This window comes from Pelobates fuscus, chromosome 3 (genome assembly GCF_036172605.1).
Source record: "Pelobates fuscus isolate aPelFus1 chromosome 3, aPelFus1.pri, whole genome shotgun sequence".
Lineage (NCBI taxonomy): Eukaryota > Metazoa > Chordata > Amphibia > Anura > Pelobatidae > Pelobates > Pelobates fuscus.
Genome location: NC_086319.1, coordinates 408135928 through 408163134, shown reverse-complemented (window position 1 = coordinate 408163134; position 27207 = coordinate 408135928). Strand labels below are relative to the sequence as shown.

Here is a 27207-nt window from a genome sequence, read left to right as displayed (position 1 = left end):
TAAATTTGTACTGGATCTGTGGTAAGAAAGCCTATTCGGAGTTGCCACAGGACTGGGAAGGGGCATGTGTGTTGGGTATGCTCAAACCATCCTTCTTCTTGTTACCTATTGAAACAGGTGAGACTTTAGGTGTTAAAGTGTATGATGTGAATCATAGGAAGAAAAGGGGACCCATAGAGATAGGCGCTTGGGAAGATAATGAATGGCCTCCCCAGCGTATTATAGATTATTATGGGCCAGCCACGTGGGCAGAAGATGGTACCTTTGGTTATAGAACCCCTATTTATATGCTCAACCGCATTATAAGATTACAGGCGGTGGTTGAGATTATTACTAACGAGACATCACAAGCGCTCAATCTTCTAGCGAAGCATAATACCAGGATGAGGACAGCAGTCTACCAGAATAGATTAGCCTTGGATTACCTTTTGGCAGTAGAGGGAGGTGTATGTGGGAAGTTTAACCTGAGCAATTGCTGTCTTCAAATAGATGACGAAGGGCAAGCAATAGCTGAGCTTACTAGCCATATGGTTAAACTAGCGCATGTGCCTACTCAGGTATGGAAAGGGTACAATCCAAGTAGTTGGTTTGGTAGCTGGTATGAGTGGTTTGGAGGGCTTAAGGCAGTGGTAGGTGGAGTCCTACTAATTTTAATGTTGTGTCTACTCCTGCCGTGTCTTATACCCTTAGTAGTTAGGTCTGTGCAAAGCCTGATAGAAAATATAGCAGAGAGGAAGGCTGCTGCACAGATAATGGCAATTTATAAATATGAGGCTCTAGATCAGGGAGAACCAATGCAGGAAGATGAATGTTGAAGATTCACATCATAAGATAAGTCTGGTCTGGTTCAAGGTAACTTGCGGTGTATGCAAACTAAGGTTAAGTGATGCCTCAAGTAATTGTGAAATATCAAGAGGCATCAAAGGGGGGAATGTGGTGGAATCTCGGTAAAAATAAATTTAGTAGGCCGAGATTACCACGTGGCATGTGTACGTGCATATGCTGACGTATCGATCAGTTGGTTGCACGAGGCAAGATACGATCAGTAGTGTACGGAGCATGTGCAAGAATACAGGATATAGTATTCCCCTCCTCCATTGTGCCGGACAAGCCATGCGGTCTAACAGGAAGTTAATTCTTATTTGTGTTGATTGGTTAAGAGAATGTGCGGGTGGAGCTTAATATGGGAGGAGTTATGTGCCTATATAAGGAGCCTGCACTATTGTCCGGGGCTCAGAACTTGCTGTATTTTGGTGACGTTAGTCCCTCTGAGTCCCGATCGGTGATCCAATAAAGAATCTCTTCCTTCCTGAAGAAACCTGTGTCCATCTCTCTGTGCTTCGCTTCCGTCAGTTTCTCCGGTATCACCGCGACTCTTGCGACCCTGGTATGTACGCCACTGGCTGTCAGCCAATCAGTGCAGTCTAGATATCATTTACTAATATCCTGCAGGGTACAGAAGTCTTAATTCTCTATTGTTAATATGGCTAAGGGGAAGTGGTTTAAGGGTGCCAGAGAGTTCCCTGGTTTTGGTCAAAATAATTCTAAACAGTTTGCAATACAATTTGAGGAATGGCTAAAAGCTATTGGTGACATAAAATATGAACTGCATTTTATTGAGTACATTGTTTAAAAAAATGAGTTTACACTACTTTGCATTTTCATTTGCAGACAAAGAGAAAGAGAAGAAAAAAAGCTTAGCTGTATTCAAGATTCAAAGTAAATCTTCTCAGATCTTTCTATTACTCGATGAGTTGTATGTAAGACTCTTAAACTTTATTGTGCTTCATTACAGCTTCCTTACAGCCTCTTTGATGTCCTTGTTTCTTAGTGTGTATATGATCGGGTTAAGGATTGGTGTCACAACAGTACAGAAAAGACACAGGATTTTGCTGAAAGACGCAGATTTTCCTTTAGGTGGAACAGTGTATGTACATTTTAAAGTTCCATAGTATATAGAAACCACAGCCAGGTGGGAACTGCAGGTGGAGAAGGCTTTCTGTCTCCCAGTAATAGAAGGAATTCTTATAATAGTACAGACAATATAAATATAGGATACCGTAACGATTATAAATGGTATTATAAGAATAGGGACTGAAAGCAAGTAAGTTTCTATTTGTACTATCACAGTCTCAGAACAAGAAAGCTCCAACAATGGAACAAGATCACAGAAGAAATGGTCAATGTGGTCTGATCCACAAAATTGTAAATTACCTATTGTTATTGTAGTAATTATTGTTAGTGATAAGCCTAATATCCAACACAGGACAATACATTTAAGGCATAAGGTTGAGTCCATTATTGAGTTATACAGTAGAGGGAAACAGATAGCTAGATATCTGTCATAAGACACGACTGTCAGAAGGAAGCACTCAGAAACTGCAGAGACACCAAATAAATAAAGCTGAAAAATGCAGCATTTCAAAGACATGAAATTCCCTTCATTATATATTATAGAATGCATTTCAGGGACAGTGTTTGTGGTCATAAGCATGTCAGAAATGGACATTTGTGTGAGAAAGAAGTACATGGGTGAATGGAGTTTTTTGCTGACTATCACCAATACAATAATAAGGATATTTGCAAATAACGTCAGAAAGTAGATACCAAGGATTTGACTGAAGATTAAAATTCTGAACCTGCCGAGATTTTGAAATCCCAAGAGAAAGACCTCTGTGATCATTGTTTGGTTCTTCATATTCAAGAACTGTTGGTAAAGAGATCCAGAACAAAATAAATGACCAAGCTACTTTAGGGTCCCGCAGTCTTGACACCTATATGTATTTCTGTCCAAATGCAGGTGGATCAAGTGAGATGTATTGTAATGTGTTTTAGAGAGTTTAAAATAGGCCAGTGGAGAATCTGTATCTGAGATCCCACACGAGGCTCATCTGTAAGAAGCTGAAATAGGGAAAACATGTATAAGGAAGCTGTAGCCATGAGGCATAGGTTATTCCATATATGATGTCTTAGACTCTCCATTAGCCTGTTTTAAAACTAATTGTGGTATCCACCTTTCAACATTGGCAGTTTGGCTTTAGTTTGCACATATGTTTTTATTTTAAAACTCAGCCTGACATTTTTTATTCTGTTCTAAATGCACATATTCTTATGTCTGTAATGATACCTTTCAGAGCAATCGAAAAGCCAGCTAAGGCTCCAATAAAAGGAAGTAGATGTTTGGCTAATACAGAGTGACAGATCATTATTCTGATTATCTACAATACTAGTGTTTAACTTTGTTGTACACATTTTTCATGTACTAAAATCATTTGATTAAATATTGAAAATAGATATTTTTTGAATTATATATATATTGAAAAATATTCCCCACCTTTACCATTTGAAATGATCCTTCTGCCATATACATTCGCATTCTGTTGGACAGAGTTCGAATATGATCGTTAGTATGGCCTGCCATTGCCCTGTGTCGTCTACTAGGTAAGGCTAAGGCTAAGCATATGTTTGAAAAGTCACTGTATAAAGATAAATCACCACACATCATTTTAAACATCACATTGAAGCTGGTAAGTTTAAGACAGTTTCAAAATATACATTATAATTAAAATGTGCGATTGCTTTTCTTACATCAGCTTGTTCTGTCTGCCATAGCAACTTCATTAGAATCCAAAACAGTAAAATCAATATATTGCTTGGATTATTGAAGCATTTCTATGTGTTAAAATAAATATGGTAAGCTTGGATGTCATATTTACATATTTACTTACAGGTGGCTAGATCTAATATATATGGCAGAAGGAACCGTGATATATATAAGAGAGATGGTTATATTTCTCTTTTTTTTTTTTTTTTTTAAATATACTTATTACAAAATTGTTTCGACATTTAATTTTAAACGACAGATGTCCTTTAAGTAAAAGAGAGCTTTCTAACAGTCGTCTATATCTCCTGAAGTTTACTGACATTCAGTGGATGCTCACCTCACCTTTCATGTTATTGATATTGAATCTTCTAGAGCTGTTAGTAAAGCAAAATACAGTTTGTTATGATTGTTTGTGATAATCAATGTCAAAAGAGTGCATGTGTGGTTTTTATTCAATTATGAATGCTATAACTCGATTTTAGGAGAAATATACTGATATGGACCTAGATAGGCCTAAAAATAATTGCACATTTTTTTTTAAGACTTTGACTGTTTCAATGATACCTCTTTTAGGTTTCCAGGGTCTTGCAGATGGCATGATCTCTCCAACATTTTTCTAGGAAACAGTTGACTTCAGGACATGACTGAAGAAAGCAATGAGTTTAAAATGTCTCCTCATCTGCTTTTATACAATACTCATAAAAAAATGTAAGTGTATCTATAGTTTCTGTTGTGTTTTTTTTAATAAAATGGTTACTTAGAACATATGTGACAATCGTAGAGACAGTCACATTCACAGGGGCTTACAATCTACCTTAATATCCCTGGACCAGATACCAATTTCTGTCTCAAATACATGTCTTTTAAGAATTTACAATAAAACATTAAAATTACAAAAGGAAGCATCCTGTAAACCGAGTTCACAAATAACCATCTGAATTTTGCATATGTCACAACGAGCATGCAAGAGAATCTTGTTGAGTCTGTGGTATTCAAAAAATAATTTCAAATGAGCCTTTAATATATGATTTCAAATCCACAGACACTTCATTGAGGCTCTGTAGAGAGAAAGATAAGAGTCTAGAGAGTAAATAGCATGCACTTTCCTGAATTCCTACCTTGCTGAAGCTTTATGCATCCAAGTAGGAATAATAGATTATCTTTTACAAACTTTCTTTTTTGACCAGGGCATTTAATAGCCAGAAACCTTGGAGATGTATTATGAACTGCAAATATTCTATATTTGGGACAAGTTGATTGAAATTCATGGTTTTTGTGTCAAAATGTCCTCTTGTTGTGGTATTTTTTTCTTCTTTTAAATATAGTCTCCTCCTACACTGTTTTCAATCACTTTATTATTATTATTATTATTATTATTATTATTATTATTATTATTATTATTATTAGTATGTTATTATTTATTCGGCGCCATCCATTTCTGCAGCGCTTTACAATAGGTGGACGAACAGACATATAGTTGTAGCCAGACAAGTTGGACACACAGGAACAGAGGTTGAGGGCCCTGATAAATGAGCTTACATGCTAGAAGGAGTGGGGTAAAATGACACAAAAGGTAAGGATAGTATTAGACTAGTGAAAGTTGCAAGACAGGAGTCAGTTGGGAGCTATTAACAGTTTAATTAATACGCTTTTATGAAGTAGTGGCTTTTCAATGATTTTTTTGAAGGAGTGGAGACTGGGTGAGCATCTAACGGAGGAGGAGAGCGAGTTCCACAGGAACGGCGCAGCCCTCGAGAAGACTTGAAGTTGAGCATCAGAAGTGGGAGTATGGACAGAAGATAGACGTAAGTCTTCAGCAGATCGTAAGAGCTTAGACGGGACATACTTGTGTATTAGGGAGGATAGATAGGTGGGAACAGCATTATGTAGAGATTTGAAAGCAAGAACCAGAATTTTAAATTGAGCCCTATATCTTACAGGAAGCCAATGTAGGGACTGAAAGAAGGGTGAGGCGTGGGAGGTGCGGGCGGACAGGAAGATGAGCCTCGCCGCCGGCATTCATTATGAACTTTAACAGCGCAAGTTGGGAGCACGTAAGACCACTGAGAAGCGGATTACAGTAGTAAAGGCGAGAAAGGACAGTGGAATGGACAAGCACCTTAGTCGCATCTGGAGTTAAGTAGGGACGGATGTGCACAATATTTTTGAGATGGAAACAACAGGATTTGGCGATAGACTGAACATGAGGCTTGAAGGAGAGGTTGAAGTCAAAGAGAGTACCTAGGCAGCGAGCCTGCGGGGACTGTGGGTGGTCCCCGGTAAGATTGCTGCCATGTGCATTCCGGCCCCCCGATAAGACCACAGAGCGGTGTGGAGGGGACCAGAATGTACCGTAAGTATGACTCACGGTTTAGCGGTTTAGGAAGCTGGACCGCAGATAGAACGGAGGATTCTGCCGGAGATTGCAGCTGACAGATAGGACACCCGGACCGGTAGTCAAGCGAACCGGAAGTAGATCAGGAACCCTTGAACTTGAACGTCAGAGGTGAGTAGGGGATGGGAGTTTAAGTAGGGGACTTACTCCTCCCACGAATTCAGGCCTAATGGCCTTTCTACATATAGCCATAGCAGAAATGACCGCACTCCAAGGACTTTATAGAGATTTTAAAATAAAATTTTACTTTTATTCAATCATTTAAAAAGTCAACGTTTCATCTCCCACATGGAGCTTTTATCAGGACAATTGGTTGGAGATGAGAAGAAATACAGAGAGTTCCAAATTGATGAAAGTCCATTGCATGAGAGAGTAATATTGCTGACCCAGAGAATCTTCACTTCCTAACAGACTGGGGTTACATCCGGGGCCAAAGGAGAATAGTTGTTGAGTACATGCCATTTGAATTCTGACTCCCAACTGTGTCTCTCTTCGATCCTGAACTTGGAAGTGAAGTGGTTGTGACAGACCCATCCGTATGGACTAAAAATACTGTGTTTGTCTATTTTGCCGTTGAATTCCCCATTCGTATGCCTGGATTAAGGGAATGCATTTGTTTGCCGACCGCAACTACCGAACGGACGGCCACCCAGGAGAGAAGTGTGCTGCTTGTTAAGCTATTGATCCCAATTAGAACGTTGAGGTTAACCGCAGCCACTTCTCAATTAAGACCGAAGACAGGGTGGTCGTCGTTCGTATGTCGACCACGAGGCGGCGGCCATTTTCACTATGCGAAAGCCCAGCGGTGTTCGATGATTGTTTCATGGAACTCAAAACGGACACTTTGTCAACCGAACACCGCTGAAACCATCGACCTCCCCTTCTCAATCGACAGAAGTATACGAATACCGGCCGTTCGGGAGATTTAACAACCCGAATGGACTTAACCCAGATAGCCGTCCCATGGAGTTGATCGCATACCGAAGAGCTATAACCGACTTTGACTCCATGGCGATTGAACTATGCGTATGGGATCTGAGCGCTATTCGCCAATAATATGCACTCAGATCCAGGCTATCTGGGGATGTGTTATACAAATGCAATATGTTCGGCAGTTGTAAAGTTATAGATTTTAATGTGTTTTATAACTTTGAGTTAAAATGGCGATGTGCCTCTGCTCGGGGAGATAATTGAATTACTCCCCAATTATCTCCCGAGCAGAGGGGAGGAAACTGTGATGCATGTTGGGAATATTGTGGGGATGTAAGCCTGAAACGTCCCCATGTCCTTCTGTTGTTCCAGTCTCCCATTTGGTCCCCTGGGGGAGTGTCCACCAGGTTGGAGACCTGCATAGATACGGGCAGGTAGCCCACAGTAAACTCAGTTCGTGTTTTACCCTCAAAGCTGAGCTTGGTCTCGTTATTGGGGGGATTTTATTACCGGCAACTAGAGACTGCTTATTGGGATTATGTGCCGCTTGGAACCTATTGCCGTTCGGCTGTAAGTGGCGATTCGTATGGTTGGAGCTCAAGAAGGGAGAGAGCCGTGCAGGTACCGTTCGGGAGTTTGGAGTGTTCCCTAGCTGGCGGTTCGCATGGTTATACTGTATACGCTACCAGACCACAGTATTGGTCTGGAGTGCGAATCTGGTCCTCTATAGAAGGTACATAGACGACATTTTCATCATTTGGAGGGGAGATCATTCCACCTTTTTGGAATTTTTTAATTTCTTAAATTCTAATGAGTGGAATGTTAAGCTGACTAAGGAATACAGCCAGCATAAAATCCATTTTTTGGATCTAGAAATTTCTGCTACAGGGAGTACTATCGATACGTGCACTTTTTTTAAGCCGGTTGATGTTAATGGATATATCCATAAAGAAAGTTGCCATTTTCGTCCATGGCTGGATAATATACAGAAGGGCCAATTCCTACGTATGAGACGAAACTGTACAAGAATAGAAACTTTTGATTCCCAAACCCAATTTCTAAAAAAACAATTTGTAAATAAAGGATACTGTAGTGAACTCTTGGATCAGGAGATAAAATCAGTAAGAGATGTGGAAAGGAATACCCTATTAGAATATAAACCAAAAACTGTATCAGAGGAGAAACAGGATAAAATACCTATTATCTGTAATTATAGTCAAGATCATAGAGAGCTCAAAAGAATTTTCAACAAACATTGGTATATCCTCCAACAGGATGAAGAAATCCTACCATACCTCAACAACAAACCTAGGTTAATCTTTAGAGGGGCCCACAATTTAAGACAGAAATTAACCTCTAGTTATTTAGAAGCTCCTAAATCGAAAGAAAACTTCTTAACCATCAATAAATCCTTGCAGAAAGGTTTCCATTATTGTGGGGATTGTATGGGCTGTAGGAACTACAAAAATAAACCTAAGAAAATAGAAGCTTTTCACTCTAAGATTGGCTCTGTTAATTTTAAGATCAATTTTTTTATTACTTGTCACACTAAGAATGTGGTGTATCTGCTCACGTGTCCTTGTGGACTCCAATATGTGGGGAAAACATCAAGGAACCTAAAAACAAGGATACATGAGCATATCTACAATATAAGGAGAGGTTTTTTAAAGCATAGTGTTTCTACACCTTTTTTAAACGCTCATGGCGGGAACCCTGCAGGGCTAAATTTTTTTGGGATACAGGCAATTAAACCCCATTGGAGGGGAGGTCATTTCGAGTCCGCATTGAGCCGCTGTGAGATGAGGTGGATCTTCGATCTGGAGACACTGACCCCGGGCGGGCTCAATGTGGACTTCGAAATGGCAGCCCTTATTTAGAAGATCTGCCCCCGTTTGGCCCTTCTTTTCAGCCATTCTTAAATTGTATTATATATTTTTTATTGATATACTTCTCCTTTAAGAATCGCATTTTTCTTCTCCTAACAGGGTTTTTTTCCCCTTGAGAGGGGGTTCCACACCCTTTACCCTTTTTCTTCCGGAAAGCTTCATTCCGTTCTTATTAACAATTTTACATTTATATTTTTCTCCTAATATTGTAGAATATATAATGTATATGAAAGCTCTACCAAGCAGATTATTTACAAAAGCAAATAGTTTATTTGTATCTGATCTATTTTCCCTTATTTGCAAGTATGTTCTATAAGTAAAATGCCAGGCATAAAGATGGCGTCCGAATACATTAACGCCTGGGTTGAAAGACACTATACGAACTAAACCGTGATGACGTAATTGACGCAAATCAGGCCGACGGACCCGGAAGTGACATCACAACACGGAAGTGATTTTAACTTTTACCCACGAAAATTGAAAGCTCCGGACGTATTTAAAGAGACTGAATTGACTTGTATGTTATGCACCTTTGAAGAAGACGGAAGTCGAAACGCGTTGTGCTTTGTATTTTTTATACAATTTGTTTTATAAAAGTATTTCCAATAAATTCCTTTATACTTTACCACTTTGTCGTTTTGAGCTGTGGTGTGGTGTGACCGGAGGAATACTGAGAGGCGGCTGGAGCTGATCCTGTTGGAGTATACAGCATACAGGAGATTTGAGGAGCCTACACAGTCAGAGCCTGCTAAATAGGCTCTGCTTATCGTGAGTGACCCAATACCACAATTACTCACACTCATTTCCTCATACAGTATTATGCTATGTGCATTCTGTTTATGTTTTTTCTAGATTGATTCGGTTAACTGCCGAGGGATCTATTGATATACAGATATAAGTATATTATGTCTATATAGCACCCCCCTTATATATATTTTTTTCTCTCTTTAACCTATTTGTATAGTGCCTTTTGGTGATTTATTGGGCACTTGGGGGTAGTTGCGGTTTTACCACCTTTATATTAGCACTAATAGCGCCAATCCACACATATATATATTCGTAAGAAATATTGTTTGTAGCTTGTTATCAGACCACAGTATTGATTAAACGGCGGTTTGTACATTTATTACTGGAGGTACCGTAACAACTGGTGGCAAGCGACGGGATGATCCTCAGCGCCCAAAGAGACCACTACAACCAGGATTAAATGGAATTACAATACAAAACCTGAGAAGAGCTACCCTAAAAGATTTATTAGAGCAAAGAGGCGGACAGGCCAGTAACCTCAAGAAGAGGGACATTATTGCGTTATTGCTGGAAATGGATGGAGTACCAGCGGCAGAGGTAACCAATGGACCCAGCCCAGATGACAGAACTCCCGAGGAGGCAAGCTTTGACCGGGCGGTAAGAATTAGGCTGGCCCATTATGGTCCCAACCCATCTGCAGAGATCATCACCCAGGTCATGGCCGCTGTGGAGGCCAACCTGCTACGCCAAAGCGGTGCTGCAGCAGCCCCAGTCACAGCAAACCCAGGGGAAAGAAAGAAAGTGCCGTTTACGGCATTTAAAGCCTTCAGTGAGACAGAAGGAGAGATTGATGGGTACCTTGCTGATTTTGAGCGGCAATGTGCCCTGCACAAGGTACCCCTGGAAGACTGGGTTACTATATTGTCCGGCAAGTTATCCGGCCGGGCCAGCGAGGCTTTTCGGGCCATCCCTGATGAGGAGATCGGGGATTATGTGGCCGTCAGGGAAGCTTTACTCTCCCGGTATGCCGTTACACCCGAGGCATACCGGAGGAGGTTCCGAGACACTGTTAAAACAACTGGGGACTCCTACGTTGAATGGGCATGTAAGGTGCACCGCACAGCCGCCCACTGGATGGCGGGGTGCCAGGCTGTGTCCGGAGAAGAGGTGCTACAGATGTTTCTATTGGAACATTGTTTTGACAAATTACCAGCAGGGGTCAGAGAGTGGGTAAGGGACTGTAAACCCTCCACTCTACATGAAGCAGCTTGCCTGGCGGATGAGTATACAGATGCCCGCAAAATGGAAAATTCCATCAGCAAGGCTCCCGCCAGAGTGGAATACAAGCCAGCAGCACCAACAGCAGCTACCATCTATCAGCCTCCAATCGGCCATCAGCACCCCCTCCGTCTGCCCAGTATCAACGTTCACCCCGGTTTAACTCACGGGAGTACTCCCAACCCATTCGGTGCTACCTATGCAATCAGCTAGGGCACAAGCGACCAGAGTGCCCGATGAACAGTGCCAACCAGAACCAGTTAATTATGCAGATCTACATAAAAATCGAGATGAAAATATCAATAAACTTAAAAATGACCAATCTCGCCGAGCTCACCACAATGACCACCATAAACCACAATTGAATGTACTGGGTGAGTCTTATCTGAATCAGAATACTCTACACATATATATAAGAGTGTAACAAAATATCATTTATTGTATAATAAACCAATCATAAAAAATGAAACAACATCTCAAAACGTCCAGTATCAGATGTAAACGTGATGAATAGTAAGGGGCCCCTTATTCATATTCTTGTCGACAAAGGACTGATGTAAAAAATCAGAGATGTGCACCTTAGCATAAAAATCAGAAAGTGGCTGCATCAGAAATTGGCAAAGAAAGACCTTGAGATCGAAAAGGGACACAACCACTCCTTTTCCGAGGAAGGATTCTAGAAGTCAATACCCTGACCATTTCCAGCCAACTAAAGGAAAAAGGAGTACCAACTATGCTAATCGCTCCTATGGATCCAAGAGGACTCCCCAATGGAGCCCGAAGACCTATGCTGAAGCTGTCCAATCCAAACCATACAATTCCTTCAATCAGAACCACCGTACCAGAAATAATCACTATCAGAAAGAGAAAGGTACTCATTATACCGCCAATACACCTCATCGTGACCGATGGAGGAGACAGGACAACCCCAACTTTATCCCCTTATTGGAGACCACAGACCGAGGTTCCATGGAGGGGTCAGGTCCCCGGACCAAGCATGAGGAACTAGGAGCGCGTCCCAAACCCCCCAGAGTCCTCCACCGGGATAATCCAGTTGAGGCTCATTTTTTAGAAGAGAGCCCTGTGGATCGACCCAAAACGTTCCCACTTTTTTCCAAAATAGGGAGGAAGAAAAGAGATGCACCCACAGGGGAACGAGAGGAAAGGGAAACAAACCCCAACAAGATGAGATGCCTCCCATAACTGGAATTTTCAACCTATCCACCCATGTATTGACCGCACCTGAGATCTCCTTACTCAACAAGGGTCTGAGTTTTGCTCCGTTTAGGAATCCGGATATCCTAGATCTATTTCGAGATCTTAACCAATTTATTAGAAAATTAACCTTAACCAGGTCGTTTAATATCAAGGATGCCAATAGCGTTCACACGGCTTCGTTCTTTCTAAATGATCCACAAGATAAAATCATTCTGAAGAACCTGATGAGCCTACTAAATGATCAAACTGAAGCCCTTGGGGAAGTTGATGCCCTGGAGGTGTTGGAGGCTAGTGTATCTACAGGACTTAAAACTCGTTCTACATACTATCCTCTAGCCGACAAAGGAGGGTTCATTCCTATCTTCTATGAATTGGTTATGAAGGACTTTAAACACCTGGTCCTGGATCTTGAGAAGCAACAGAAAGATCGTAAATTGGAACACAATCTTACTAATCTCGAAATGTCAGCCCTAAAGGGCCTTAAAAAGGATAATAACATCATCATAAAGGGAGCAGACAAGGGAGGAGGGATTGCCCTTCTCAATAGAGAGGACTACTTGGGTGAAGCCAATCGAATTCTTGGAGACCAAGAATACTATCAAGTTCTTACCTTCAACCCCTCAACCCGCTTTACCAAAGAATTACGGATTTGGGTAAATAAGATGTTTGACATGAAGGTTATTGACAAAATGGAGAAAGGTTTCCTCCTCTCTGGTGAAGGCAATATCCCCATTTTTTATTTTCTCCCCAAGATTCATAAATCTCTCACCAACCCGCCGGGGAGACCCATCATTTCATCTATTGGTTCTCTGACTGCACCACTCTCAAAATGGGTAGACACTCACCTTCAAAAAATTATGATTCACCTCCCCTCCTACATTAAAGATACAGGACACGTGTTGTCTCTGATGCAGGAGGTTGTGTGGCAGGAGAACTTCTGCTGGCTAACGATTGACGTGGCGGCCTTATACTCCAACATTGACCACCAGTTAGGTTTGAAAGCGGTCAAACATTTCCTTTTGGAAGACCCCCTTCTTCCACGATTTCTAGTGGAAGCCATTGTTGAAAGTATATCCTTCATTTTAACCCACAACTATTTTAGTTTCAATGGGCAATTTTATTTACAGAAGAAAGGGACAGCAATGGGGGCGAGCTTTGCCCCAGCATACGCCAACATCTTTATGGGTTTATGGGAGCATTCCAACATCTACCATAACCCTATCTGGAAGAGGCACCTGAAATTCTACAAACGCTTCATTGATGACATCCTGATCATTTGGGAAGGTGATCTAAATGAAGCTGAGGAGTTCGTTCAAAGTCTCAATAACAACGAGTGGGGGCTCTCCTTCACGAGCAACAAAAATAGATCTACTATTGAATTTCTGGATTTAATCCTGAGTGGGAAACCTGGTTATGTCCACACCAGAACATATAAAAAACAGGTGGATGTCAATGGTTTTTTACACTCCACGAGTGGTCATCATCCTACGTGGATTAATAATATCCCGTTTAGCCAGTTCACCAGGCTCCGACGCAATTGTTCCTTTTTGGAGAATTTTGAAGAGGAGTCGTTGGACCTTTGCCAGCGATTTCTGGATAAGAACGATGACCCTAGCATCATTGGTCGGGCGTACCAGAAGGCTAGAGGGCTCAATAGAGATTCCCTTATCAACCAGCGTAAAATTGGAATGGACGGAAATAACTCTATAATTATCCCTGGGTTTGCAGCTGATATACTGATTTCATCACCTTCCCCCTCAGTCAAACATAGGGAGATTCTATCTCTATTGGAGAATCATCCGATAATAAGGAGACCTAAACCGAGGATAGACTTTCACATCAGTACTAGAGAGGTGGGTCAGAATAAAGGTCCCATCTTCTCGACAACGTACAATAGGGCGTACAACCAGATCATTCATATCCTAAACAATCATTGGTCTATTCTGCGGTTGGATCCATGGCTTCGTTTCAGTATCCCTGAAGTACCCAGAGTAACATTCCGTAAAAATAGGAATCTAAAGAACCTATTGGCCCCTTCCAAATTTCCGACTGCAAAAACTAATCAAACATCGATATTATGTGAAGCAGGAAATTTCAAATGTGGTGCCACCCGATGCTTAACCTGCCAACACATATGTCACGGAAAAAAGAATTTTCCCCCTTCCTCTAAAGATGAGAACTTCCATACAACTACTAGAATCTCGTGCAATACCTCATTTGTGGTATATCTGTTGATATGTACTTGTGACTTGCTATATGTAGGTCAGACTTCGAGACCATTAAAAGCCAGGTTCAGGGAACACAGACGAGCCATCAGCAACCGTGATAAAAAATCTCCAGTAGCCAGACACTTCCAAATGGCCCATGACAGTAACCCTTCACAGCTTTTAGTAATGGGCATCGAGCATATTGCAGAGAATATACCCAATAGAAAATTAGCCTTAATTACAGCAGAAACTAAATGGATCTTTAGACTCAACACACTTACTCCTAATGGGTTAAATGAAGAAGTGGAATGTAACATTTAAAATTTGGAAGACATACTTATTTGTCCCTGTGAGTGAAAGATCTTTCACTGTCTCTATATGTGGGAGAGGATGAATCGGGAACCACATATATATTACGATTCACCTTAGACCCCATGGTCTCTTTAACACTTATATGAATCCTATATGAGTGTTCAGCAATTTTTTTCCAATGTTCTTTTTCTTAATTATACATATAAATATATATACAAAAATATAGTGCTCAACATTTATTTTAATGTTCTTGTTCCTAATCTAATATATATAAATAACAGATTTTTATAAAACAATTGAACTATATTATCATTATTATTATTTTTAAAAAAAAGGCTCACAAATCAAGATTGATTAATTATCTCTGTTAAACTTGAGATTGAAATACTTTATTAGTAAAAATAAAAGTAAAAATAAAAATATATTTTTAATCTTTATTTTATGTCTATATATATATAATTTTTCGATGTTAATAATATGAGATTGTCCTAATAAGGATATATGTTTTCATTTATTATATTTTGAGTTTTTCTATCCACTTGCAGCATATTTTATTTTAGATCTGTAATGATCTCAGTTTATCAATTAACAATTATGACCATTTACTTTAGATCTGTAATGATCTCAGTTTATCAATTAACAATCATGACCATTCTATGAATCAATTAAGAGTGGGTATATAAACCCGGCTCTTAGAGAGCAGACATTGTCTTGAAAAAGTCCTCCAGCTAGGACGAAACGCGTAGACGTGCTGTCTGCTACCTCACCACACCGCCGACGGATTTGAACTTCCCAGCCGATTCGTCCTTTACGACCCGCCATTGATTTTCGGCAAGCGACCTGGCGAGAACGGCCTTTTTCCTGCAGCCCTCACGGTTTGGAGTTTATGTGCTCCCAGTTTCTCACCCGATGGTCGGACGGATAGGGTAAGTTGCTGAAGTGATATCCCCATAGTTTTCCATATCTGGATGTGATTTTTCACCTTTGGGGCCATCCCTATCGCTTCCCTCTTAGTCTTGACCAGGGTGTTTGGCTGGTGTTTGAGCTCCCTCTCCGTAAGACGGCTTGGTCGTCTGGGCACTATCCGTTTATCCACTTATATATTTTTTCACGGACTGGACTGGAGCCTACTGCTTGAACTTTTTTGAGTTCACATATAGTTTTTATGCTAAGGTGCACATCTCTGATTTTTTACATCAGTCCTTTGTCGACAAGAATATGAATAAGGGGCCCCTTACTATTCATCACGTTTACATCTGATACTGGACGTTTTGAGATGTTGTTTCATTTTTTATGATTGGTTTATTATACAATAAATGATATTTTGTTACACTCTTATATATATGTGTAGAGTATTCTGATTCAGATAAGACTCACCCAGTACATTCAATTGTGGTTTATGGTGGTCATTGTGGTGAGCTCGGCGAGATTGGTCATTTTTAAGTTTATTGATATTTTCATCTCGATTTTTATGTAGATCTGCATAATTAATTGGAGCGCTCACATACCAGTTATATCTTTTCGGTTTCATTTAATAAGTCGCTCCCTTGTATGTGACGCAGCCCTACTGTTATTTCATCCCATTGGGTATATTTATTTCTCACTGTCAGTCCATATTACATTTACATTTTGCCAACCAGAACCAGTCCTGGAGGAGACCCGCAGGGGCCAATCCACGACCACCTCTCCCAGCAGCTCACTGTGTAGAGGAAGAGGAATGCTGGGGCATCCTGCATGAGGCAGACCCCGTTCAGGCTGCCCACCGGGATAACAGACAGCACCATGGGAAATGTGTAAAGGTCAATGGGAAGGAGGTCAGTGGTCTGCGGGATACCGGTGCAACCATGACTTTGCTCCAGAAGCACCTAGTATCCGAGGCCCAACATACCGGGGACACGGTCGCAGTGCGAGTAGCCGGGGGTGCCGTGTTTCGTCTACCCGTTGCCCGGGTACATTTGGATTGGGGAGTGGGCGCTAGACATGTGAATGTGGGGGTCATGAAGGATTTACCCGCCGATGTCCTCCTTGGCAATGACTTGGCCCCCCTCGTTTCAGCCTTCGCTCACATGGATCCCGCTGCAATGGACGCTGTCACGACCCGTGCCCAGACCCGTGCCGCCGAGACCGGCCCACCTGCTGCTGAGACCCAGGTAAGACTCTCTACCCTGACTTGTACCTTAGAGCAGGCCCCTTTAGGCTGGGATACCCCAGAGATGTACGGGAAGGAAACTAGGGAAGACCCGACGTTAGCGAAGTACAGGGCCAGGGCCGACTCTGGGGGAGAAGGAGTAGATGGGGAGCACTACGAGTGGGTGGGGGATAGACTGTACAGGATCCCGAAACCGTCCCAGAAACCGAGTACCCCTCCGCAGAAACGACAGCTAGTGGTACCTGCAAAGTACCGGCAGGAGATTCTGCGGATTGGGCATGATGTGCCGTTAGCGGGCCATCTAGGTTCCCGCCGCACAGCTCATAGAATCACCCAAAACTTTTTCTGGCCCAATTTTAACCGAGATGTGCGGTTTTATTGTAGCACGTGTGACACCTGTCAACGGGTAGGTAAGCGGGGGGATCACCCAAAGGCTAGGCTTCACTCGATGCCTATCATTGGAGAACCCTTTTCCCGCATAGCCATTGACATTGTGGGTCCACTGGCCAGGGCTAGCCCCTCCGGTAAGAAATACATTCTTACCGTGGTGGACTATGCCACACGTTATCCAGAGGCAGTAGTGCTGTCTAATATAGAGGCAGAGACGGTTGCTGATGCCCTGGTTAAAATTTTCACTAGGGTCGGGTTCCCTCAGGAGATCCTCTCTGATCAGGGAACTCAGTTCACCGCTGTGCTTACCCAGCAGCTGTGGAAGGTGTGCGGCATTAAACCGCTGCTTAGCTCACCTTATCACCCACAGACTAACAGTCTCTGCGAACGATTTAATGGCACCCTCAAACAGATGCTGAGGACCTTTACTGACACTTGCAGAGACTGGGAGCGATTCCTGCCTCATCTGCTATTTGCATACAGAGAGGTAACCCAGGAATCTACTGGGTTCTCCCCCTTTGAGTTACTCTATGGGAAAAGGATCCGTGGACCCCTAGATCTCATTAGAGGACACTGGGAGGGGGAGACAGAGCAAGAAGGGACCCCCATAGTACCATATGTCCTGGAACTCCGGGACCGCATGGAGAAACTATCCCTGATGGTAAGGGAGAATCTCCAGACGGCTCAGGGGAGACAGAAGCGGTGGTACGATCGGGGTGCCCGACAGCGGGTCTTCCAGGTTGGGCAGAAGGTTCTAGTGCTCAAGCCTGTGAAGGCAAACAAGATGCAAGCATCTTGGCAGGGCCCGTATAAAGTGTTAGCTCAGGTATGTGATACTACCTACCTTATAGCCAGCTGTTCAGATGAAAGGATTCAGCGATCCTTTCATGTGAACATGCTGAAGGAGTTTCAGGAGCGACCAGAGGATGTTGCGGCAGTCTGTGCCCCAGCTACTGACGACCACGAGAACTTACCTTTACCTGACTTGTTAGAGAAGGATCCCCAGACTGACCTTACTAGTCTTGTGCAGCTAGGAGACCGGCTAAACCCGGCAGAGAAGGTACAGGCAAGACAGCTTCTGTGGGAGAAGCAGGCGACATTCTCCCAAGAACCCGGGTACACCACCCTAGCTGTGCACAAGGTCGAGACACCCGGACAGAACCCCCTACGACAACCCCCATACCGTATCCCTGAAGCAGTCCGAGAAGGAATGCGGAAGGAGATACAAGAGATGACCCGGCTGGGGGTTATCGAGCACTCAGACAGCCCTTGGGCCTTGCCTGTAGTCCTGGTGCCTAAGAAAGATGGGACCACCCGGTTCTGTGTGGATTACAGGCGGCTCAATGAGCGGACCACCACTGACGCCTACCCGATGCCCCGGGTAGACGAGTTATTAGACCGCATTGCCAGGGTGCGCTATCTGACCACCATTGACCTGTGCAAAGGTTATTGGCAGATCCCCCTGGCTGAGGATGCTATCCCTAAGTCGGCATTCGTCACCCCATTTGGCCTGTACCAGTTTAAGGTTATGCCATTTGGGATGAAGAATGCTCCGGCTACCTTCCAGCGTATGGTGGATAGGCTCCTCGATGGCTTCCAGGAATTTGCATGTGCATACCTGGATGACATTGCGGTCTACAGTGAGTCCTGGGAAGACCATTTAGTACACGTGGGGGTGGTGCTGGACAAGATTCGGGCCGCCGGCCTGACCTTTAAGCCAGACAAGTGCCATTTAGGCATGGCAGAAGTGCAGTACTTGGGTCACAGGGTAGGATGTGGGAGCCAGCGACCAGAGCCAGCCAAGGTAGAGGCGGTAGCTAACTGGTCCACACCTATCACCAAGACCCAAGTGCTAGCCTTCCTGGGGACGGCAGGGTATTACCAATGTTTTGTCCCCGAATACAGTACGGTTGCCAAGCCCTTGACTGACCTGACTAAGAAGAATTTACCTAAGCAGGTCCTGTGGTCTCCAGCTTGTGAAGCCGCGTTTCAGGCCCTGAAGCAATCTCTTGTGAATGCCCCTGTCCTGGCTCCCCCAGTCCCTAACAAACGTTTTCTTGTACATACAGATGCTTCCATGTATGGACTGGGGGCTGTGCTGAGCCAGGTCGGGGAAGATGGAGGAGAGCACCCTGTCGCATATCTCATACTACCTCAGGAAGTGAGTTATGCGGCAGTGGAAAAAGAGTGTTTAGCCCTGGTCTGGGCACTGAAGAAATTGAGCCCTTATTTATACGAACAATAATTTTCCATCATCACAGACCACAATCCCCTTGTCTGGCTTAACCGGGTCTCAGGAGACAATGGCAGACTGCTGAGTCTGGCACTGCAGCCTTACAACTTCACCATCAGCTACCGACCCGGTAAGCAGAATGGGAATGCGGATGGGTTATCCCGGCAAACAGACGTCCCTATTCCTTCTCAGTCCGGTCATCCCCAAGTTGACCCGCCAAAGGGTCAAGCCGGGTCTGCCGGAGTGTTCCACAAGGGGGGAGCCGTGTGACAGACCCATCCGTATGGACTAAAAATACTGCCGTTTGCATGAATTCCCCATTCGTATGCCTGGATTAAGGGAATGCATTTGTTTGCCGACCGCAACTACCGAACCGACGGCCACCCAGGAGAGAAGTGTGCTGCTTGTTAACCTATTGATCTCAATTAGAACGTTGAGGTTTACCGCAGCCACTTCTCAATTAAGACCGAAGACAGGGTGGTCGTTGTTCGTATGTCGACCACGAGGCGGCGGCCATTTTAACTATGCGAAAGCCCAGCGGTGTTCGATGATTATATCATGGAACTCAAAACGGACACTTTGTCAACCGAACACCGCTGAAACCATCGACCTCCCCTTCTCAATCGACAGAAGTATACGAATACCGGCCATTCGGGAGATTTAACAACACGAATGGACTTAACCCAGATAGCCGTCCCATGGAGTTGATCGCATACCGAAGAGCTATAACCGACTTTGACTCCATGGCGATTGAACTATGCGTATGGGATCTGAGCGCTATTCGCCAATATTATGCACTCAGATCCAGGCTATCTGGGGATGTGTTATACGAATGCAATATGTTCGGCAGTTGTAAAGTTATAGATTTTAATGTGTTTTATAACTTTGAGTTAAAATGGCGATGGGCCTCTGCTTGGGGAGATAATTGAATTACTTCCCAATTATCTCCCGAGCAGAGGGGAGGAAACTGTGATGCATGTTGGGAATATTGTGGGGATGTAAGCCTGAAGTGTCCCCATGTCCTTCTGTTGTTCCAGTCTCCCATTTGGTCCCCTGGGGGAGTGTCCACAAGGTGAGAGAACAGCATAGATACGGGCAGGTAGCCCACAGTAAACTCAGTTCGTGTTTTACCCTCAAAGGGGAGCTTGGTCTCGTTATTGGGGGGATTTTATTACCGGCAACTAGAGACTGCTTATTGAGATTATGTGCCGCTTGGAACCTATTGCCGTTCGGCTGTAAGTGGCGATTCGTATGGTTGGAGCTCAAGAAAGGAGAGAGCCGTGCAGGTACCGTTCGGGAGTTTTGAGTGTTCCCTAGCTGGTGGTTCGCATGGTTATACTGTATACGCTACCAGACCACAGTATTGTGACCGGGGAGCATTCACTAAACAGCGGTTTGTACATTTATTACTGGAGGTACCGTAACAGTGGTAATTTCAGAGACAGCTGGCTGTGGGACTACTGAAGCCTCCAGTAAAGGAGAAGCCGCCGGTAAAGAAGGGAAAAATCTCCGGTAAAGGAGAGAAGTTGTTTATTATTTTCCTTATTTTATCCAGTATATATATATAGTTATATATATATATATATATATATATATATATATATATATATATATATATATTGATGCAAGATGAAGAAAGAGGGTCGCAGTGCCTTGTGAGTGTCTTCTGATCCAGATGGCGCTCAGTGCATGTAAAAGAGCAGGAGACACAGGTACTTATACCTGGCGAAGTGTACACCTACTACACTATATTGTGTCTCCTGCTCTTTTACATGCACTGAGCACCATCTGGATCAGAAGACACTCACAAGGCTCTTTCTTCATCTTGCATCTTACCTACTATCAGAAAGAAAAGACTCTGGCTTAGGTTGTCCTAACTGCTTACTAACATTATCGGAAGCACTAGAATTCCTTTTTTGTATTCATCAGATATATATCCGTTTCACTTCTGGTGACTATGTGCAGCAAATGCCATATATATTAGTATAACATAAGGTGGTCCTTATGGCCCACAAATTTCTCAGCAGTTTCATCTTTAAAGAAATACACCAAAAAAAGAATTACCACTAATATGTCTCTGATTAACTGCGTTCACAATTTGTTGAAGGGGATGCTGAGATTTTTATTCTTTGTGACCACAAACACAAGGCCTCTTGGGATATTGTCTCAGCGATGCCTCTGAATCTTGTATTTTGCCATCTTTACTGGCCTTCCAGGTTGTCTACAACATCATTGTGCGCCGTGCGTCTCTCTATACTGTAGGTCTGGTCACTCAATTCAGGGAGATCTTTACAGATACCAGCCATTTTGTTCCTGAAGTCTGCTTTTAACCCCTTAAGGACACAAGACATGTGTGACATGTCACGATTCCCTTTTATTCCAGAAGTTTGGTCCTTAAGGGGTTAAGGTAGTAAAGATGTCCTTAAACATTTTGTGCAGACATTTTTCAGTAACAGGGGCTTCAGTGGAGGTAGGGATAGTGAATTGTTTGTCTGATAGGCCTTCAGAAGCTGGAGATGGCGCCACCTGATCATTGCCATCTTGAGACAATTTTAGTCAGTCTTTTTTTCAGATTGTCGCACAGAGTCTGCTAGTTTGAGTTGCTTACATTGTGCCATCATGTTCAGTAACTGGAATCCTATTTCAAGGAGTCTTTTGGGATCAATTTTGGAAACATTTAGGGTTACATCAGTTCAGAGCTCTCACACCATGCATCTACTCGCTCAAGAATTTGGCCTCGCCCTTCCTTAAAACATTTTTTGCTATTTTTTGTTAACCAGTAATTTTATATATTTCAGTTTTTTACATTTGTTTGCATTTTACTTATGCCTGGTCTGTTAATCAGTTTGTATCTGATTATTTTTTAACTTTTTTTATGTTTGCTAAAGTTTTGTATGGTTCTTAGATCCAGTTGTTAGAGCAATATTTAGCTTGTTCACCCCTCATATATCTCTCTTGGTAGTACGAGGGTGTAGCGGACCACGGGTAACCCGACCAGTTACCTCTGCTAATTCTTTCACTCAGCCACTCTAGATCCATTAAAACCTGCAGACATCCATTCCCCCAGTCATTCCCCCTATCTTTTTCATATATAAAGTATATTAATCTCATAAGGACCTAACTTTTCCTGTGTTGTTTATGCAAGCAGGACAAATGTTTTTTTTTTTTTTTATGATACAGTAAGAGACTCATAACACTGTTGGGACTGCTGATATATATTCAATTGACTATTTCGTTTAGACTGCCTTTGGATTTCTATGTTTTAGTGGTTTTAAGTATTTTATTAAGAAGTTATCTGTTCTTGTTTTTGAATATATTCTACGATTTGCAATATATGATATGGGATATATACATTCTTATTCAATCATTTACCGTGAGTTAACCATTAAGCTCCTGGATACCCACATTTTATTGTGGATTGCCTGTATGTTTTATAGGATTTGGTGAATTCCTATTTTTCCAGTTTCAGAGCTAAAGTGTTGTATTTTCGTCTTATTCCGTCTTCTTTTCTTTCTGTTATATTCCCTTTGTGAATACCAGGATTTTACATTATCCATTCCCCCAGTAACCCCCCCGTCAACTGATTTTATTCAGGCCACAAATGGCTTTTATGACCAGACCCCAACATGGGGTGTCCAACACACAAATACAGGGTTTTCAATCCCAGGATAATCTGTGCCTGAGAGATAATTGTGTGAGAAAAATCTGTAATCCACTTTCGCTCAGGTACAGAAAATCCATACAAAATATACAGTACCCCAAAAGTGCCCCCACCATACTCAGTATCCCCACAAAAAGCCCCGATCTGAGTGTATAACATATCCAAATATCACTCCGGTTGGTTTGTTGAAACGGGAATGCCATTAAGGTAAAGTTTTGACTGGCTGGACATGAGATAGTAGCACAAAACAGTTCCAGGGAAATAGGTTTTCTTTGCCGATTTCTGTTTTGGGGTTCCTATGTGAACACCATGCAAGGTAAATCTCTTAGTTTCAGAATATGAATGCTCCCCCTTTTCCGTAGTTCATATCTCCCGAATGTCGTTCATATAGGTGGTCGGGAAATAGAACTGTCAGTGGTCTAATCTATACCGGGGTTCGTGCAAGTGCCTAGCCAAAAAGAGTCCCAGGCACTCGACGACCAAGTACCACTGCCCATGTTCGGGAGACAAGATGGCTGCCAATCTTTTGTCGTCCATGTGCGATTGGTTATACGAAATGGCAACTGTTCTTAAAGAATTGGAAGTTATGAAAATCTAGCACATCACAGGAATATATATTTTGATTGATCTATGTATCTACAATTAGTGCTGGCATTATATGATGTTTGTATTTTATATTTTTTAGGAGAGAACATTTTATGCTTGCTATGTATCTATGTATCTATTTGTTGATTTTATTGTAAGCTGTGAGTAATGTTGTGGTTTTATTTTTGGGCCCTTTGAAACCGTACTTTCATTATTTTAGAAAGTTTAATACATATAGGTTGATAAGTACTTATTCCTCTAGACGCAAGTCAACTCCAATAAATATTCATTAGCACACTTCTAGGTAAATTAGGTGGTTTATTGAACTACTCGTCCAAACCAATGTTGGAATGTTTGATACTATCAGGTGTCTTGCTCAAGCTTACAGAATATCATTTTATGTTGAATTTCTGTCTAATCTTATATTTCCAAAATATAAAATAAATGATTAAATAATGCCAACTAAATGTAAATATATTCCTCTATAACTTCACTCCTGTCCTTCCTCCACAATTACTTGAAATGCTTATTTCCCTCATTATAGAGACATGTGGACTATGGTGTCACATTATAAATAACAATTATAATCATAAAATCCCTTCATAATATTAAACTAAAAAATCCCAGAATGCACGGCATGCAGTTATTATTGAAAGACACTATAAATTACATAACCACTACATAACTATTTGTACAACCATTAAATAGAAAGAAAAGAGAATATGATAACAATAGTGAAAAATGAGAAAGACTGCTACAAAAAGAATTAAAAATAAAATGGGAAATAGCCACACTAGAGAAATATTTGAAAGATGGGATCACCCCTAGAGGCTTAAGGTATTTAAAAATTCCCACATTTGATAGAGACATAATGAGTTGTATGGATGAATGGAATGTTATGTTAGAAGGATCTGCCATTAACACCATTAATCTCATTATCAAAAGAAGAAAGGAGAATTTAAAAGAGCTAGATACAGAAATAAGTAAATGTCAGAATGAAATATTAAATGCTCTAAATCAAGAAGAATTCAATGAGGTATCACACAAAATTAAAAAGAGTGTGGAAAAATTGGAAAAAGATGTAATAGACACTAAAAAAAAGCAAATACATCAAGATATTAACGACTACAGAATGAAACAAATTAGAATATTCTCAAAATATAATAATAATGGAGAAAGGAAATATAATGAAAGGGAAAAAACACAATACAAAGAGAGAGTATTCACCCCTAAAACACCTAAAAAACAAGAACAAAGAAAAACACCTATCAAATACACACAGAGACCCAGGATTGATCAAAATCCTAGGACTAGAGAAAATCAATATATGTATGAGAATAAGAGGTACAATCAATACCAAAATCCTCAGAATTGGGAAAACAAAAGAATTCCTTATTGGCAACAAAAGGAACAAAGACAGAGAGAGTATTTTAATAGGGAAAGGCAAGAAGGAAGAAGACCCTATGGTAATCAAAGATATGATAGGAGATATGACCAAGGCCAGGAAAAAGAAAGATCTAATGCCTATAAATCATATAATGAGTATAGAAGGGAAGAACCAATTAAAACTAATAACAGATTTCAAGTATTAGATGAATATGAAGATGAGGATTTTTGGAGGAGCAAGGGCAAAGAATGACACAAAAGGGATATAGAACACCCAAACACAACTTATTCAAAAAGAAGAAGAGATTCGAGTATAGAGGTACAAGGGGAGGGAAACACACCCAAGAAAGAAAGAAAAGAAAGAACATCCAGAAACTCATACCAATGAAAGGGATACACAATTTAAGTAATAAGAGCTTGTCAGAAGACCACAAATGTGTACTAAAAAAAAGTCTTAAATTAGCCCCAAATAAACCACTCAACCATTTTGATTTTTATGTAGATTTAAATAGATTTAAAAGAAACCTATGCTTAAAAAAATTATTTTTGAAAAATCCTATAGAGAAACAATTAAACACAGAAAATAAAACCTATACTGATTTAAAATTAAAATCCCAATTTTATCCTAAACAAATGATTTCAGAGAAGATGACCACGTTTGAAACTATGGTAATGACAGACATAAAGAAATTGGAAAAGAAAGAAGGATCTCATAAAAATAATTTAAAAGTAGGAAGGGCGTGGCCTGACCGCCGACAGTGATGGCTGCTTAGGCAGAGAGCTCTGCGCCCTGCCAGACCCGAAACGCCACGCAAAAAGCAACTCACCCCTGCCAACGCTTTTAAAATCCGCTCACCGCAAGAGGGATACGCCAGAAGATGACAACAAACAAAAAAAACGGCAAGAAGCCGAAGGAAGGGACCCTTTCCGTCGCCGAACTCCTCTCGACGCCCAGGCCGCATGCAGCAAAAGATGGCGGCGGCCAAATGAGCGCGGGCTCCCCGGAATCCCCACATACAGGAGAACACAGGCACAGACCTCTGCAGATGACCAATGCAGAAATCCTGCACTCTATAGCAGAGGTAAGACACTACCTGGCGGGGGAGATAGAGAGATCAGCAAGGGAGGTTAAAGAGGAGATTCAGTCAGTGAGCCAGCGCACAGAGGCCCTGGAATGGAGGATGGATCACGTGGTGGCGGCCCACAACGAAGCAGCCTCCACCACCAACCATCTAATTACTAGGGTGGCTGAACTAGAGGCAGAACTAGAAGATGCCTCTAATAGGTCCCGCAGGAATAATTTAAGAATAAAAGGCCTACCTGAAAGAATAAAAGATGCAGACTTACAGAATGTGCTGCTGAGGCTGTTTAAAGAACAACTGCCTGCCATACCGGAACACCTATGGACCATAGATAGGGCGAACAGAGCATTGAGAGCTAGAGGCCCACCTGACGGTCTCCCAAGGGATGTGATAATGCGGTGGCACTTTTTCTCTACCAAAGAAGCGATTATAAAAAGCGCACGCCGCCACACTTATTCACTGGAAGGCTCTACACTCCACCTTTACCAGGACAAAGCACCTGCCACATTAGCCAGGAGAAGGGAATGGAAGCCCGTTGCCGACCTAGTCAGGGCCAAGGGCCTCAACTTCGAATGGGGACATCCCTTTAAAATGCTGGTGTTCAACGGTCCGAGACCGGCTGTACTCCTACCCACAGCTGACCCTAAGGCCTTCATCCGCGGATTAGGCATAGAAGTCCCAGAGGATTTCCGACTCCCCCAAAGAGGTACCCAGGCACTAGGTCACTTGCCCAGGGATGAGGCAGGTTTGGACGGCGGTGCCCCATAGGGGGCTCTAAGGGACCTTCCTTCCACTAAGCCCTTCTAAATAATAGCCAGACTCAACCAAAGGTAATCCCCTCCTGCAAAAACCTACGTATTGAGATTCAGACCCAAGTCACAGACGACAGGACAAAAGTAGACGACTACTTCGAAAACAGACTGATACAGCGAGCAATCAACAAGCTGCAGAACGAATATTATCAAACAAACCAAACACAAGAGAAACCAGTCAGCGATATACCAAATGCAAAAGTCAAGAAATCGAGGCATAACATGAGACGTGAGAATGACGACCATACACCACAATACAGCACCCAGGGGCTGGGGGAAGGACAGTACGAAAAACTGCCTGAACGGAACAGACCCGAGAATCTGCCTGAAGC

The 27207-nt window shown here is 42.2% G+C and overlaps 1 protein-coding gene across 1 annotated transcript; it reads right to left on the bottom strand.

Annotated features, from left to right (window-relative positions):
* Positions 1-1789: 1789 nt before the first annotated feature.
* On the bottom strand, positions 1790-3421 carry LOC134601997 (olfactory receptor 11L1-like). Its single transcript, XM_063446499.1, has 2 exons — positions 3341-3421; positions 1790-2746 (listed from the first exon to the last, which is right to left on the bottom strand). Exons 1-2 carry the CDS (start codon positions 3419-3421, stop codon positions 1790-1792), a joined length of 1038 nt encoding a protein of 345 aa, XP_063302569.1.
* Between the last annotated feature and the right edge of the window lie 23786 nt (positions 3422-27207).

Coding starts and splice junctions, on each gene's coding strand:
- LOC134601997 (XM_063446499.1), bottom strand. CDS start 3,421: ATGGCAGGCCATACTAACGATCATATTCGAACTCTGTCCAACAGAATG. Junction 2,747..3,340: donor CAGAAGGATCATTTCAAATG/GTAAAGGTGGGG, acceptor ACCCTAAAGTAG/CTTGGTCATTTATTTTGTTC.